General features: G+C 35.1%; 1 protein-coding gene across 4 annotated transcripts in view; it reads right to left on the bottom strand.

Annotated features, from left to right (window-relative positions):
• The window catches only part of ASCC3 (activating signal cointegrator 1 complex subunit 3), a 334,732-nt gene that overhangs the window by 72,716 nt on the left and 245,136 nt on the right, over window positions 1-16,880 (bottom strand). For all 4 annotated transcript variants that reach the window (XM_027089736.1, XM_027089749.1, XM_027089725.1 and 1 more), the window contains 3 exons: window positions 15,053-15,178; window positions 3,775-3,886; window positions 3,443-3,577 (listed from right to left, as the gene is read on the bottom strand). In XM_027089736.1, coding sequence (XP_026945537.1) covers window positions 3,443-3,577; window positions 3,775-3,886; window positions 15,053-15,178 — 373 coding nt within the window. The remainder of the gene's footprint in view (window positions 1-3,442; window positions 3,578-3,774; window positions 3,887-15,052; window positions 15,179-16,880) is intronic.

Raw genomic sequence — 16,880 nt, 5'->3', positions numbered from 1 at the left:
ATACAATTGTATCCCTACTTAAAAGTTTATGTATTTTTAAATGCTTGATGAAAGTCAATGAATGTTTTTTGTTTTGTTTTTTCTGCGGTACGCGGGCCTCTCACTGTTGTGGCCTCTCCCATTGCGGAGCACAGGCTCCGGACGCGCAGGCTCAGCGGCCATGGCTCACGGGCCCAGCTGTTCCGCGGCATGTGGGATCTTCCCAGACCGGGGCACGAACCCATGTCCCCTGCATCGGCAGGCAGACTCTCAACCACTGCGCCACCAGAGAAGCCCCAATGAATGTTTTAATATTCCTTTTTTCATTCTGTGGTTACCTTCCAGTTTGTTTTCTCTGGGCCAATAATAATCACACTGCAACATATTCAGAACACCTAAAATAAAAATCTTAATGAACATAGTTTCTACACTATCATTAATACCAAAGATAGCAAATACCAAAAGTTAAATACAATATGTAGCCTAAGAAATGAGAAAACTTTATTCACTGCCAAAATTAAATTGATGAAATATTATAGTGAATTCAAAATAATACTCAAGAGATTAGAAGCTTCTCAGTTGTGATCTTTTCGGGAATACTAAAAATTCCTCTTAAAAATAAGTAATAAATTATAGAAATAAAAAAGTTTGAAAATGACTTCAGAAACATGTCACTGTATCTTAGTAAAAGGAGATGCTGATAGTAAATAAGTTATAATACTGCATTGTTCGAAAACATAATGTGACATTATTAAACATTATAAAAACAAAAGCAATGGTAGTGGAACGAGGTCTTTCACACACACTGCTTTTCTTTGTCCTGTTGTGCTTGTCATCCTCTTCTCTATAGCTCCTGCTTGACCAGTTGTATCTCCTTGTTTCAAAACCACAAGGAGATTAATAATGCAGTTTTGGAGGTAAGAGCAGAGAAGATAACGAAGCTATGTGAGTCATTTAGGACTCTCTGGTGTGATCACAAAATAATATTTAAAAACACTTTTCAGTGAAAGAATGATTTCTAGAAATTGTACTATAATTACTTCAAACACAATCCTGCTTTATTATTTAATGTTTCTCTGTTAGTTACACATATGTTCTCTAGTACATAGAGAATAATTTCTAGATAAGAAATTAGCAAAATCGTGGTACCTGCAGATCTCCTTATCCATATGAGTCCTATACTTCTAATGTCCCAGTGTCCTCCCTCAAAAAGAGGTCTCACTTAGATATTACAGACTTAGACACTACGTAGCAGAAGTTGAGAGTTTCATGGACTAGACACCATAGGATGAAGAGATTATATCATTGTTGCTGTAGAAATCATTAAGGGACTATGCAGAACAATATCTATGTAAATATACTGTAGTTTACCTTCTGTATATCTGCAGATGAGTTGTTCTTGTATTATTCACAAAAGAGTTGACTTTATTTTAATAAAGATATACCATGAGATCAGTACTGGTTTTAGGCAGTGTGATGCTGGAAAGAAACAGGCTACTGAAAGGATGTGAACAGACCTCTTGCTCTATCAGTGCCTTTTTATGGAAAAGACTGAAGAGAAAAATGACTGAATTCCCTTGGTACTATATACATTTGGGTTTTTTTTTTAGTAGGGTGGAATAGGCATATGGTTTTCACAAACTTTTACGAACAACGTGCATCTAGTCTAGACATACTTTGAACCTCCCAACTCGGTATTTTCCAGCTCACTCTGTGTGTGTGTGTGTGTGTGTGTGTGTGTGTGTGTGTGAGAGAGAGAGAGAGAGAGAGAGAGAGAGAGAGAGAGAGGGAGGCAGGGGCATGAGAGGCAGCACAGTGCAGTGGTTAAGAACGCATACTAAGGTGCTAGACTGCAAACTACTCACTTGATGTGCAACCTTGGACAAGTTGGTTACTCTTAAATAATAGGAATAGGAATAATAATGGGATGTTATCAATATCAAATGAGTGGCTTTGTTAGGATTAAATGAGTTTATCAATGTAAAGTTCCTAGAATAAGGCCTGTCACATGAAAAGTGCTCAGAGGTATTAGCTGTTATTATGTGTTCCCAAGTACTTTAAAATACTAAATTAGGTAAATATATCACGGTAGGTAAATCTGAAAGAAACATTATATTCTTAAATCTAACAGATACTAGTTTAAGATGCTTGCTGAAATTAACTAACCATGATTTTACTGTCTTCCCCCCAGAAAAATCCTGTTTTTATGAATATCTGTCTAGGAAATGATAAAAACCTCATTCTTAGAAATCTAAAAGAGATTCTTAATTTTTAAAAAATATTCTTACCTCAGAAATGAATTGTTAATTTGACAGCAAAATCATTTTCTGGAAAGCTGCCTCATATACTTTAATCCTCTACTCATTTCCATAGAGCAAACAATAGAAAACTGATTTATACAGGACCCATCCACCCATCCGTCAATTCATGAACAAATATTTTCTGACTCATTACAATGTATTTGGCCCTATGCCATAAGCAAAATCTCTACACTAGTTTCTCAAAGGGAAAACACTGAAAAATTGGAAAACTGTGAATGGGATACTGATGTCTATTGAGAATGATAAAGCAATAGGAGAGGTAGGAAAAAAGCTAATAAGTAAGTGAACTACAGCAGAATCAGTGAATTTATAAGAGAAGGACCTTAAAGACATTAGAGCCCAATGGGTCTTAACTTTTTAAAAAAGTACCAACACACCTGAGGGGTAAAATAAAATACCGTATATACTTATAACGTATATCCTGATTAATGTGCCAACAAAGTTTTATGGTAAATTATTACACTTAAAGTCAACAACGACAACAAAATAATGCATATATAATATGAAGGAAGGAAGTGGAGAAGATACTCCTAATAGTAATTTTAACTTCAATATTAAATTTAGTTCTTAGCTTCTCGGCAAAAAAGCAAAATGAACATAGTATAGTTTTTTACCATGTGATAAATCTGATTGTATATTTTCTTTTGGAAGGGGGGAATGGGAGGAGTTAACTTATCTGGCATTAATTCTAAGAGAACTTAATCAAGTGGAGCCTTATGTTAAGAAACATCAGCAACAGCATAGTTCCAACAAGAATTACCCAAAAAAAGCAATAAGAAAACTTTCAACTATAATCCAGAGAGGTTATTACATTGAAGGCTAGGGAGATCACCTGGCTGCTGAGGAGAGGCCAGTTTATACCTATTATCCTGGCTTAAATATCAATAGTGCCCCATTCCATTCTCAGACTGACCCAAGTTTGGATGATAAATTACACGGTAATCTTAATGGGGAATTTAGTCCAGATTTGCTTTGTAGTGATCGTGTTTGACAGAAGAAAGAACTTCATAAACAGTTTCTGCCAAATTTCAAGAGGAACTAGATGGCAACAAATTAAGACCCAAATTAAAAGTGAAGGTATGAAATATATAAAATATAATCTCTATGTATTAAAAACAATGCAATAATATCATGAAACTCACACTTAGAATTGAAAGCAATTCTTCAGTACCACATTCAGGTTTCAAACGCTCCTTGAACATTTTAACTGTTTGGTGCTTTAAATAGTAATAAGAGGCAATCCGGCCATATGTCAGTGGTTCAATGCTCCGATTATCCTGTTTCAGAAGAAATATAAAATAACATAAATAAAAAGTACAATAGAAGTGTATATATTCGTAAAATTAATAATTCATACTGTAGGTTGCTGTTCCAACTGTTTCATTACAATTTTTGGTTATCATTAGAAGCAAAAGCCCTATTGTTAAAAAGCTGGGCCATCTTTTCAATTGGAATGTGTATGACCAAGTCGTACCTCTCCCATCTCAATACAGTAGGAATGTTCCAATTCAACCAGGGACTTCTCAACCAGATTGGACAGAAACTTGTTCACAGAATCATGGCTCACATCACTCAAATTGTAGTAGCTAGAAAACAAGCAAGGTCATTATTTGTTTCAAAATATTTCTTATTAAAACCATCATTTCAATTTCACCTCGCTCTTTTCAGAATTAAAAAAAAATCCATTTATAGCAAATCAAAGGAATAAAGCAATTGCAATTACCACTTCCATTTTACAGATCAAAATCCCCATACTAAGGTTTATTGACACTGATGAACAATGGCAATATGTTAAAAATATGCAAGATAAGCAGATAAAATTCAGCAGCACATTAAAAAGATACGAATTTTCCAGTGTTAAAACTGACATTATTTCAGTTTACACATCTACAGCAAACTAAACTTATATACTAGATTTAGAAAAAGTGAGAAGCATATTATATATAAATATATAATTCCCCTTTTTATGTAAAATCTCATCCTCAGTAACATTAAAAAACTCAAAGAACAATTGATTTGGGTGGCAGATGAGTTCTTTTAGGAAATTTAGTCAATTGTTCCCCTAATGCTTAAGGAGTAAATATTCTAAAGATTAGAAGGAACATCATCAGGCTAACAAAATAAGCATTTGTAAGTAAGCTTACCTATACAGAAAACACATAGGTTCAGCTCTATATATCTTCTGAGTAAAAAACCTAAGGACATGCAATTCACCTGAATGCTACTCCCTGTAACTCCAAGAGATTTTTGGCAAATCCCTAAGATCACTAGGAATCCGTGTCTGGGAAAAGATCCAAGAGGTGAGGGACTGCCTCCACAGTCATGGCAGATTGCTAATTCCTGTTGTGTGAACCCTGTCCACTAGTCAGCATGGAGAATTACATGCCCTACCTCTACCCAAGTCAAAGAACAGGAGTGGAAAGTGGCCTCAGAGAACAGACTCTCATCACTGAAACCCAGCACGAGGGATTTATATCTGTACAGGACTAGGAAGGGGGTGGTCACAGCCTGAGGAAGAAAGTGTTAACAATCTCAAATGGGAGAGGTCTAAAGGCCTCTCAAGCATGGTGATTTTTTTTTTTCTTTTCCTTTCTTCCAAGGGAAAGATTTGGGGTCAATACTATAAAAATTTATTTAAAAACAGAAAAAGCAGAACTTAAATCATGGCAGGATATATTTTCACTAGAAAGAGAAGTTAGCCCAAAAGTCTAGGTACAACCAAATATATGAGTTTCCACTGAGTATGGATTAATAATAGGTTATTTATTTGGGAAAATAACTGTAAATCATAGTTATATGCTGAGGATTTTAATTCTCATAAAAGAGAATTAGTTACTTTAAATTTTAGTCTGTAGAGAAATTATTGCCCTTCCTGGAAAAGTTCTTTTCATAAACCAAAATAAAGCAATATTTATCAATGAACAAATACTAGACAGATCAGTGCTGTTGTTACTTTAAACAAAATGCACCTACTTTTATCTAGCCAGGCATGTGTGAAGGTGAAAAACCAGCATTAGAAACCATTAGAAAATATTTCCTTTATCCTGAACTGTGAGAGTATATAGTTAGAATAATTTATTCTGCATTAGAGGTGAAAATAAAAATTCTGAACATTCAAGCCTCCATAAAAGAGACAGATCCCCAAAGCTGTTTCAGATTATTAACAATATTTTTTTGTCTTTCATTTTTTTCCCCCAACAAATGAAATTTATCAGCCAAACTTTCTGCAACGTAAGTGCTTACTTTATATTTCACATTCTTTTGGCTTGCTAAGCCTATAAATTTTCCAACACGATTTTCAGCTGTCTGGACTAATATATAGTTGATAAAGTTATATCTAAATAGTAAAAAAAACAGTGAAAATGTGCCCAGGACACTGAATAAGTAGTACTATTTGCAGAGCAAGAATCAAGCTATCTTTATGCAATTAAAATTACAGAAGGAAGACATTATGAAAATAATATTACTGTGGAAAACAAAAAGTTATGATTCCATTTTTATCTATAAGTTTCTTAGGCCATTTGAAAACAAACAATCTCATGGTTACTGCTAAGGATCACCATAAGTCATTCCCATGTAGGTATAACTGGAATGCCAAGATTACCATATTATGCTTAAATGAATAATTTGGTACACTTACAAATAATACTGAAAACCATTAATGATAAAAACTTTTCTCCAAAAATTATAGGTTCTTTTTTTAATAATTATTTTACTCACTGTTTTATGTATTTACAAGATATATTTTGATGGGCTAATATCCCTTCTGAAGTTTGTTCATTTACATCTATTGGAAAAATTTTTAGACTACTTTGTGGCTTTTATCCAGAGAAAGTACAGTCAGGGTAAATATTTTTTAAACATTTACAGTGAGTTGTAAAAAAGAAAAAAAAAATGAAGTAAAATCATGGCTCTGAGACTGCAACAAATTATCTGATGACTACACTAAAATATCATAATCTAACTTGCTAAAACTTAATGCATTTTTTGAACAGAATAACTTTAAAAACTTCCATGGATTATTTCTTAATATAGTTGTTCTTTTTCAATATGCTCACCAACATTCTTACTGACTTGCATATGAGAAATGAAAAACTCAATTTAAGTAATCGAATTGACATTCAATTTATTCAATATCAAAACTTTTATCCTTATTACATCTGGAGGGGTAATCTAGAATTTTAAAAATCCCTAAAATTGTTTTCTTCAGATATTCTGGCATATGTGATAACTTTATTTATTTTTTAAAAGTGACAACTTTAAAAATAGAGAGGGCTAGTTAAAATATTACATTCTTAAATATAATAGTAAAATCTCAATCATTAAAAAACTTTCTCCCATGCAGCCAACACAAATACTAAAATGCATCTATTTTTGTTAGTGGTATGACTTCACTGATTTATACCAAATATTATTCTTTGTTAATATTTGAACTGAGATTCTAAGGTTACATAAATATTTTCAAATCCTTAAGAAAGTATACTGCTACATCTTAATTAAATGTATAATTTATAAGACACTTTTTAAAGTAATAAAACTAAGTGTAAATGGAATTATTTTTTAGGTCCCATAAAATTTTGAGAGAGAATATATTCTAACACTTTCTTTGTGAATAAAGGATGGAGTTTATATTTACATGATCTTCATTAGTAGCATTATATGGCCTTCGCTTCTAACATGTAAACTTTTCAGTCACTGTGCAATTTCTAGCCTAAACAATTATAAGCATTTAGCTTAAAAAAATTACATATCATTAATTTCAATAACCACTTTACTAACTTGAAAAAAGCATGCAACTGCTAAGTAAAAAGTTCTGTTTTCATGTTGCACTTTCCACAGTAGAAAATTTATAATTTACTGGTTATTAAAACAGAAATATTATACAACTGTTTAATTATGGATAAAGGATACAATGTAGTTTCACGCTCACTGCATTGAATCGTCAAGTCATTATCTTCTCTTTGCCATAAACAGACAGCCTACCTTTTTGTCAGCATGCTATTTCATTTATTTCACAGAGAAACCCAGTTTCACAATAATTGACTTGTCAGAGGCCCTAATTTATGAGGCTGAGCTCTGTAAGATTTCTCTATATTGGATTCAACCTGCACACAAGCAGGGTTGAATATTTACAATGCTGTTAACAGGTGCTGAGTTGTTTAATGATTCTAATAGCCAGAAGCATACTGAGAAAGCCAGCGGGATCACAATTACAGGCTGTTTGAACACAACAATTACTAGTCCCCTGAGAGGTGTGAAAGTCAAAGGCAGTTTGATACTGACAGCATCTAGCACATGGGCTAGACAAGCTAACTTCTATTAGCAGTCCACTGGGAAGAAATTATAAACAAACCTCTCCCTATCATAAAATTTTACAAAGTTCATTAAATTTAAACAGTCAAAAAGTAAAACAACTTTTAAAATATTATCTTTAAAAGATCTCATCAAAGGACAAACAAGAATACCACACATGAAACTTCAAGTTATCTTTTTCCAACGTTAATAAGGACGCAATTTCACCAGCTGAAAATGAAAGAGATTTTATTGTAATGTAAAACATAGATAAAGTTACACCAAACAGTTTGGATTTAATGTGAATAGTGGCAGCTATTTCCTGTTTGGTTTATGTAAACCTGGCCAGAGACCTCGCTGGGAAATTTTTCATCAGTATTGAAATGCTGCTGCTATAACTGTCAGTACTGGGAAGTCATTTGTTACAGCACCATGTTTTTTTATGTTCAGATTATGCAGCAGTAATGATGACACAAATAATGAAAGTGGTTGCAGGGACAGCTGAAACTACCACAACATTTTTTTGCCCTAGAATTATTTAGAAGCTTTCTCAGGGGAAAACAGAGAGTAAAATTGAACATACAAATTGAATCCAGAACTCAATTTGAAATATATTAGATTTCATGATGCACCAATACATGTGTTTATATATATTTGAATGAACTAATGTATATATGTATGTGTGTCTACATATATATTTACACATATAAATATGTATCTTTATAAGCATACATATATTTGCATATACATGCATATCAAAAACTTAAGAATATACACAGACATACAGAGAACAACCAGGAACTGAAATCTTTCTCAACATAAATTTTATTTTTGGTGGTGGTGTTGGGGGGACACTTTACAGTAATATGATTAAATGAAGGGCGTTGGAGAATTGGGTCATATTTATTTACCTATATGTGACTATATTTTGAGAGTGGTGTTTGCCCTTTGTATTTTAAATAAACTTCAGCTTTTCCTTGTTACAGATACATGCATGCACATATGTGTGTATACAAGACCCTCCCACCCAAAGAAAAGTCAAATCTCAATTTATGGCACTGAATGACAGGAAGCATGAAGTATATATTAAAACTACATATAACACAAGCTCTTCATTTGAGACAATGATTTTAGGTTTCTTAAAACTTTTACGAGATCTATCAAATAAGTAGATCAAATAAGTAGAAAAAGTGTACCAATTTCCTGTGCCTTTCTTGGCTTCTAGCTTTGTGTATAGGTGATTTTAACACAGACAATAATAAAAAGATATAAGGGCCAATCAGAAAGAAAATTGCAGGGCATGCTATAGCAGACTAAGTAAAATATGTAACTTGTTAAACTTTATTTAGGCACGTTTTCCCATTTTTATCCAGATGTAAAGGTATAGATATTAAAAATGACAATTTTTTTTTGCATCAAACGAACAAAAGTATTATACATTCAGAATTAGTATGGTATGGTCTCCAAAGAGAACACATTTTCCATCACAGCACTGAAAAGAGATCTGGAGAGAAAGTATGGATATTTGAATTCTGGACCTGATAATGGGCTCAGGGATGAAGAATGTGGCCTCTGGAACCAGAATGCCTGGATTCTATTAGTAGTTCTGCCTCTGTCACTCAGACCTGCCTGACTGTGGGCAAGCTGCTTAATCTCCCTGTGCTTCAGTTTCTTCATTTATAAAATGGGGGTCATAACAGTACTAAATGAGTTAGGCTCTTGAAACAGCATCTCAAATACAGCAGACACAATAATAAATAATATTAGTGTAGTTTTTGTTTCCCATTTTATTAACTTCAATTTTTATTTTTATATATTCTTCTTGTATTTGTTTTTGCTAATGTTCTTCTAGTTTCTTGAGACGGATATTTAATTATTTTCAAGCATTCACGCTTTCCTGTAGGTGCCCTAAAGACATGAATGTTCCTTGGAACTGTGCGTTGATTAAAATTCATAGGTTTTGTTCTAAAACATCTTTATTTTTGTATAGTTCTAGCTTATACCTATTTTAAAAAAAATTTCATCTTTCACTAGAATAAAAGTAGTTAAATGCCAAGCAGTTAGTTTTTTTGCCATCCTTTCTCTTGTTTATTTATGGTTTTATTGCATTACACTGTGAGAATGTAGCCTTATGATCTCTACATTCTGAAATACAGTGAGTTGCTCTTTGTAGTCTAGTACATGGTATATACATGTATTTTTTGCGGTACGCAGGCCTCTCACTGTTGTGGCCTCTCCCGTTGCAGAGCACAGGCTCCAGACGCGCAGGCTCAGCGGCCATGGCTCATGGGCCCAGCTGCTCCGCGGCACGTGGGATCTTCCAGGACCGGGACACGAACCCGTGTCCCCTGCATCGGCAGGCGGACTCTCAACCACTGTGCCACCAGGGAAGCCCCATGGTATATTTTTATAACTAAAATTCCATTAGTGTTTTTAAGTACGGCATATTCTTTTTTGGGGGTACTACGAACACATACACATATTCAAGGCTATTGTTATTCAAATCTTTTATTTTATGAAATACTTTGTATCTCTTTGACATGCTGATTTTTGAGGGATATGTGTTAAAGTCTCTCAACATGACTATAATTTAGTTAACATCTTAGATTTCTATTGGTTTTGCTTTTTATATATATATATATATATTTACGGTACGCGGGCCTCTCACTGCTGTGGCCTCTCCCATTGCGGAGCACAGGCTCCGGACGCGCAGGCTCAGCGGTCATGGCTCACGGGCCCAGCCGCTCCACGGCATGTGGGATCCTCCAGACTGGGGCACGAACCTGTGTCCCCTGCATCGGCAGGCGGACTCTCAACCACTGCACCACCAGGGAAGCCCTGCTTTATATATTTTGATGCTATATTTCTAGTTATCTAAAAATTTATAATCTACTGTAACTTTTAATGATTGTACTTGTTATCAATATAACCATTCTTCATTGTCCTTTTTAATCTTTATTGCCTTGAATCTCATTTTGTCTGATTTTAGTTCTGTAGCTATTGGTTTCTCTTTGGTACTCTCCTTCAGGTCTTCTTTCAATGCCCAATTTTCTACTTTTCTATATCATTTTGATTTGATATGTTGCTTATAAATCATTTTTAGTGGGATTTAAAAAAATAAATCTGAGAATTTCTGTCTTTCAATAGGGAAGTTTAAATTATTTATAACATTTATGATTATAATTGGCCTTTTTAACGGTATGAATAGATCCTGTCAGTCCGCTGATTGAAAACCTACAATGGTTCTCATTTCGCCCAGAATAAAAATCAAAGTCCCTACCATGGTGTCTAATCTCCCACATGACCAGTATGACCACTGACCACCCACATCTCTAGCTTTATCTCCTACTACTCTCCTCCCCACGCTTATTCCACTTCAGCTACACCTTCTTCTTGTTGCGCCTTCAACGCACCAGATGCGCCTGCTTTAGAACTTCTCCCGTTCCCTTGGCCTGAAATGTTGTTCGCTAGATATTCATGTGGTCAACCTTCTTACTTCTTTCAAGTCTTTGTTCAGGTGTCAACACTTATTCTATGTCTACTAAGCACAACTTATCTAGTTCCCGTCTCCAATACATTTAATTTCTGATCAATGACAGTTTGCAAATCAGGCTAGATTGAGGATAGACTAAAAGAAGATTAAGCAGGTAAAGAACTAAGGAAATTAAGGGAGGAGAAAAATTAAAAAGCAAATTTGATATTTGAAGTCAACATAAGTAGATGCAGAGTGATAACATTAAGGTAAGAAAGTGATATTAGAGCAAAATTTTGATATCTGATTCAGTTTTAGACATGCTGAATTTGAAATGATGGCGGTAAGTCCATGTGGCAACATTCAGAAGGCAGGTGGAGAAATAAGACTGTAACTTGGGATGGGGAACAGCTGGAATAACTTATTTTGGGTCTTTCACAGACAAGTGATATTTTAAATACAGAAGGGATCTCTAGAGAAGAACTTCCTAATATTATGCACTGAAAGGAGCACAGCATCACTTCTACAGTCTTCTTGCCCCAAAAGGCAGAACTTGAATTCTGGGATGAGAAAACTTCAGACAAACCCAGATTGAAGGATGTTCTACAAAATAATTGGCCAGGGTTCCTCTAAAGTGTCAAGGTTATGAGAGACAAAGAAAGACTGAGGAAATGTCACAGATTGAAATGAATTAAGGAGGCAGAACAACTAAATGGAATGCAGGATACTACTAAATTGGGTCTTCAGCATAAAAGGGACATTAGTGGAAATACTGATGAAATGTGAATGAAGGCTGTAGATTACTTAATAGTATTGCATAAATGTAAATTTCCTGGTTTGGATAACTGTACAGTCATGTAAGAGGTTAACACTTGAGGAAGCTGGATGAAGGGTATGCAGTGCCTGTTTGCACTATTCTCGCAATTAAAAAAAATCTCAAATTGTTTGAAAATGAAAAGTTAAAATTTTTAATTAAGAAAAGAAGACACACACACAAAATTCAGTGTATCTGTGGATTCAATAAAGAACTATAAGTCGCAAAAGAACTCAATTTGCCTCAGAGAATCATTCCCTTGTTTGCTGATCAGACAAGCTGACAGAAATGATTAGGTTCTAAGTCTCTAAACTAGAGTCTTTTTTTTTTTTTTTGGCTGGGCCATGCAGCTTGTGGGATCTTAGTTCCCTGACCAGGGATTGAACTCGCACCCTTGGCAGTAAAAGCGTGCAGTCCTAACCACTGTACCGCCAGAAAATGCCCTAGAGTCTTTAGGATGGTATAGACCAGTAAAGCAACTGGAAAGGAGTACAAGAATAACAGCTCACTAATAACATTAATTAAGTTTTTCATAATTATACAAAACTTAGAAAGGCTTTAGTTCGTGTACTTGATTCCCAACATGACCCTGTGAAGGAGGTAGGCTATTACTCACTTTCCAGATGAAGAAAGTGAAGCCAAGAGAGGTGAAGCGATCAAGGTCACACAGTTTCTAAAAAGCAGTGCTGATACAAAAATCAGTGTTCTGATTCCAAGTCAAAGCTCTTTCTATCACATTAATTGCCTCCATTCTTGTGATATAAGAAAAATGAATATATCTACAGTTATACACCATGATTCTTCTCCCTCCAAAAACATAAAGAGTAGTAATTCACAAAACTTACGTTTTTAAGTTCTAGCTTTATCACAAAGTAGTTATGGGATACAAGACAAGTCACTTTAAGTTTCCAGCCTCCATTTCTTCAATACCAAACAAGAAGGTTGGACTAGAGTACATGTAAAGTCTATCCCATTGTACGATTCAACAGTGCTAATCTGTGATCTGTTTACTACGGAAAATTTGTGGTACTGTAAGACTATCTCATTAATTTTGTAGTCATTTTCCCAAATGAAATTTTGTACCTAATCCAGAGGCCTGTAATACAGGCGGAACTGAGCAAAACATCACCATATTCTCAAACTCCTACCTATGTAAGTGGAAATGTTGGCTGAAGAGAAACAAATTTCTTAAAGTACCAACCGGTAAGATTTAGTAAATTCATTTCATCATTTTCATCATGATCTCTCTGTTCAAGATCTTAACAATGGTTTAATATTTCTTCTTACTCATATCAGGAATGTCCCTCACCTTTGGCCTCCTTCCATTCCCCCCGCATCTGTTAAGGTCCTATGTGTCTTTGCCCTATTGTTAAAAAGCATCCTAACTGGTCTCCCTGCTATAAATATTTCCCCATTCTAGCTCATTCCCTACCACAGTGCTGCAAGTACTGAAACAAAGCCAGTATTTATTAGAAGAAAACAAAAACACTAATTTGAAAAGATATATGCACCCCCATGTTCATTGCAGCAGTTTACAATAGCCAGAATATGGAAACAACCTAAGTGTCCATGAACGGATGAATGAATAAAGAAATTGTAGTATAGACAAAGAATGGACTATTGCTCAGCCATAAAAACATGTAGGGACTTCCCTGGTGGCACAGTGGTTAAGAATCTGCCTGCCAATGCAGGGGACATGGGTTTGAGCCCTGGTCCAGGAAGATCCCACATGCTGCTAAGCAACTAAGCCCGTGCATCTCAATTACTGAGCCTGTGCTCTGGAGCCTGTGAGCCGCAACTGCTGAGCCTGTGTGCTGCAACTACTGAAGCCTGCATGCCTAGAGCCCATGCTCTGCAACAAGAGAAGCCACTGCAATGAGAAGCCCACGCACCGCAATGAAGAGTAGCCCCCGCTTACTGCAACTAGAGAAAGCCCGTGCGCAGCAATGAAGACCCAACGCAGCCAAAAATAAATAAATGAATAAATAAATAAAATGTAATCATGCCTTGGAAACAACATGGATGGACCGCTAGGATATTATGCTAAGTGAAATAAGTCAAACAGAGAAAGACAAATAGCATATGATTTCTCTTATGCATGGAATCTAAAAGCAAAACAAAACAAAACACCAAAGAACAGACTGGTAGTTGCCAGAGGCGGGGGTGGGGGTGGGAGAAATGGGTGAAGGGCTCAAAAGGTACAAAGGAAACAACAACAATAACAAAAACCTAATTTGGTGATGCTAAACTATATTTAAAAACTTCCAACCACAGCCAATAGGATCAGATGCAAACCCCTTAGCATGGCATACAGGCCCTTTACTCTCTGGTGCTTGGTCCACTTTCTAGGCAAGAAAATCTTCTTGCCTCACATTCTAAGCTTTACATCTAACTTTTGGCATTCTCTAGAGACTCTTTCAAGCCCTGAGGGCCTCCGCCCATCTAGTATTTTTGTGCCTTCCACCTTTTCCACTTCTGTTCCAGATTCAAGTTCTGGGTGAAGTATCACTTCGTCTGTGAAGCTTTCACTCTCACAGGCTTAAATACAGTCTGTTAGAGCACTTATGATTTACACTGTAATCATTTATGTCCATCTCCACATTACAAGATCAGCCCTTGAAGATAAGGGATGATATACACTCATCCTCAGGCTTCAATGTCTAGTATAATATTTGATAAACAGGTGCTGAATGAAGATACAATCTACCCTGCCTGGAGTAAAAAGATACTCCATCACAACCCCCCCAATTTTATTTCATCTTGCAGGGTTCTTATTAACCTTTACAAATGCCTCACAAATTCTTCCCCCTACAATTTCACAGGCCTTATTCTTCTCTGAATTCCAACTGCACCCAAGTCAGCCACTACCATGTAATTTAACTGAGCACATTTCTTAATGACATCGGGTGTCTTGTCTCCCTAACTACAGAGCGAAATCCTTGAGAACATTCTAAGTTAATTAAAATAAGTTAATAAAATGCACACCATTATTTTCTAATATATCACAATACGTTGTGAACATATCAGAGATATTATCTGATTCTCTGGGCAAATTCCTATACCTAGGATGTCCAATGTTCTGGCATTTTTGTTATGTACCTGAATTTAGAGATGATTACCTTCAAACATATTTTATTTTAGTGCAAAACAGAAAAATACTTGCCCCGCACTTACCTGGGGTTCATGATAAGACGTCGGAAAAAGTAAGTCCAGGTGATATAATCCATTGCATCTTGCTTAGATGTTATTGTACCACCAGCAATCTCTGCATTTAAATGGTCAGAGAGCACTCCTAATAAGCTACAGAGTGAAAAAGACATGGGAAACATACATGAACGTTAAATGAAAAACAACTTTTCTCACATAGTCAAGACTCAGATTTGATGTTCCAGGATACAGAACAAATGTTTTGTGTAATTTGTATCTTTTGTATATAATTTTGGGAAAATAAATTGCTAGGTGGAAATAAACACAGGCTGACAGGAAGGGAGCTAATAACTTTCAGGAGGAGAAGATGAGAGCCGAGGTAAGAGCAGACGAGGGACGATATGCCTTGGAGAGCAGAGAAGAGTTACTGAGGCAGATGAAAGAATTGGTAAGAAAGGAGGGATGGTTAGGATAGAGCAAGGATATTCCCTTCATTCATTCTGTGAATATTAAGTTCAGTCATATAGGACATAAATGTGCTAGGTGTTGTGGAATATACAGAGATGATCAGATGTGTTGAAAGACTGGCATAACAAAATGTTCATTTCAGTTTCTTACATAAATTACAAAAAAGGGAAGCAATGTCCAACAAAAGAAAGGGCCATGTAAATTATGATACATATGCAGGTATTAAAAAACAGTTTTTGCAAAGGATGTTTTTAAGGATATAAGAAAGTGGCCATAATAAATTGAATGAAAAAAAAAAGTTGCGATATTACTCTCCAGTCACCAGTGGCAGAGTATAAATCCATATAGCTAAATTGGAGGGCAATTTGACAATATCTATTTGAACAATCACTGTGACCCGGCAATTTCACTTTTTCATTATCACCTGATAGGGAAACATTTATAGGTTAGGATAGGGAAGCAAAATACTTCACTGCAGCAATATATGTAAGCGTTAAAAACTAGAAACTCTCTAAATGCCCATTAACAGAGAAGTTAACATATAACTTCTGTATATGTACTCTGTAGAAATAAAATATTAATAGTAGTCATATCAAGGTACACTTAAACTTTAAACTTAAAACTTTAAAATTTTAATTAACTTTTTACTGAAGTACACATAGAAAAAATTACATAAATTATACATGTACAACTCAAGTAATATTCACAATGTGAACACATCTGTGTAACCACCACCAAGATCAAGCATTACCAGCGCCCCAGAAGTCTTCCTTTTATGCTTTTTAGTCACTCCTCTTGCTCAGAAGGATATTTTGACTTTTATTTCTTTGCTTTACCTTAATGCAGTGGCTTGGATCTCTAGCACAACGCTTACTGGCAGTGGTGAAAACAACATCCCTGTATCATTTCCTGTCTCAAAGGGAAAGCTTTCAATACTGAATCATTAATCATGATGTTTGCAGTAGATTTTTAGTAGAGACTCTTTATCAGATTAAGAACATTCCCTTATATTCCTGTTGGCTAAAAGTTTTTATAATTAATGGGTATGGAATTTCACCAAATGCTTTTTTTTATATCTATGAGATAATCATATAATTTTTCTCATCTTTTCCTGCTAACGTGGTGAATTATATTCATTTATTTTCAAGTAATAAGTCATCTTTGCACTGATATTGTAATTAGTTGTAATATGTTATCTTTTTATACATTGTTAGATTTGATTTACTCATGTTTTATTTAGGATTTCTATATCTATATTCATGAGAGACACAGCCCTGTTACATTCCTTTCTTGTAAATTTATCAGGTTTTAGAACCAAGGTTATTCTACTCTCATAAAATAAGTTGGGAAATAGTCCTATCTTTTCGACTATTACAGGAAGGGTTTG

The sequence above is a fragment of the Aethalodelphis obliquidens genome, unplaced genomic scaffold (assembly GCF_003676395.1).
Source record: "Aethalodelphis obliquidens isolate GAN/ISIS:26980383/991018 unplaced genomic scaffold, ASM367639v1 scaffold3, whole genome shotgun sequence".
Taxonomy (NCBI): domain Eukaryota; kingdom Metazoa; phylum Chordata; class Mammalia; order Artiodactyla; family Delphinidae; genus Aethalodelphis; species Aethalodelphis obliquidens.
Note: the sequence above shows the minus strand (reverse complement) of the source record. Positions and strands in the feature narration are given on the sequence as shown.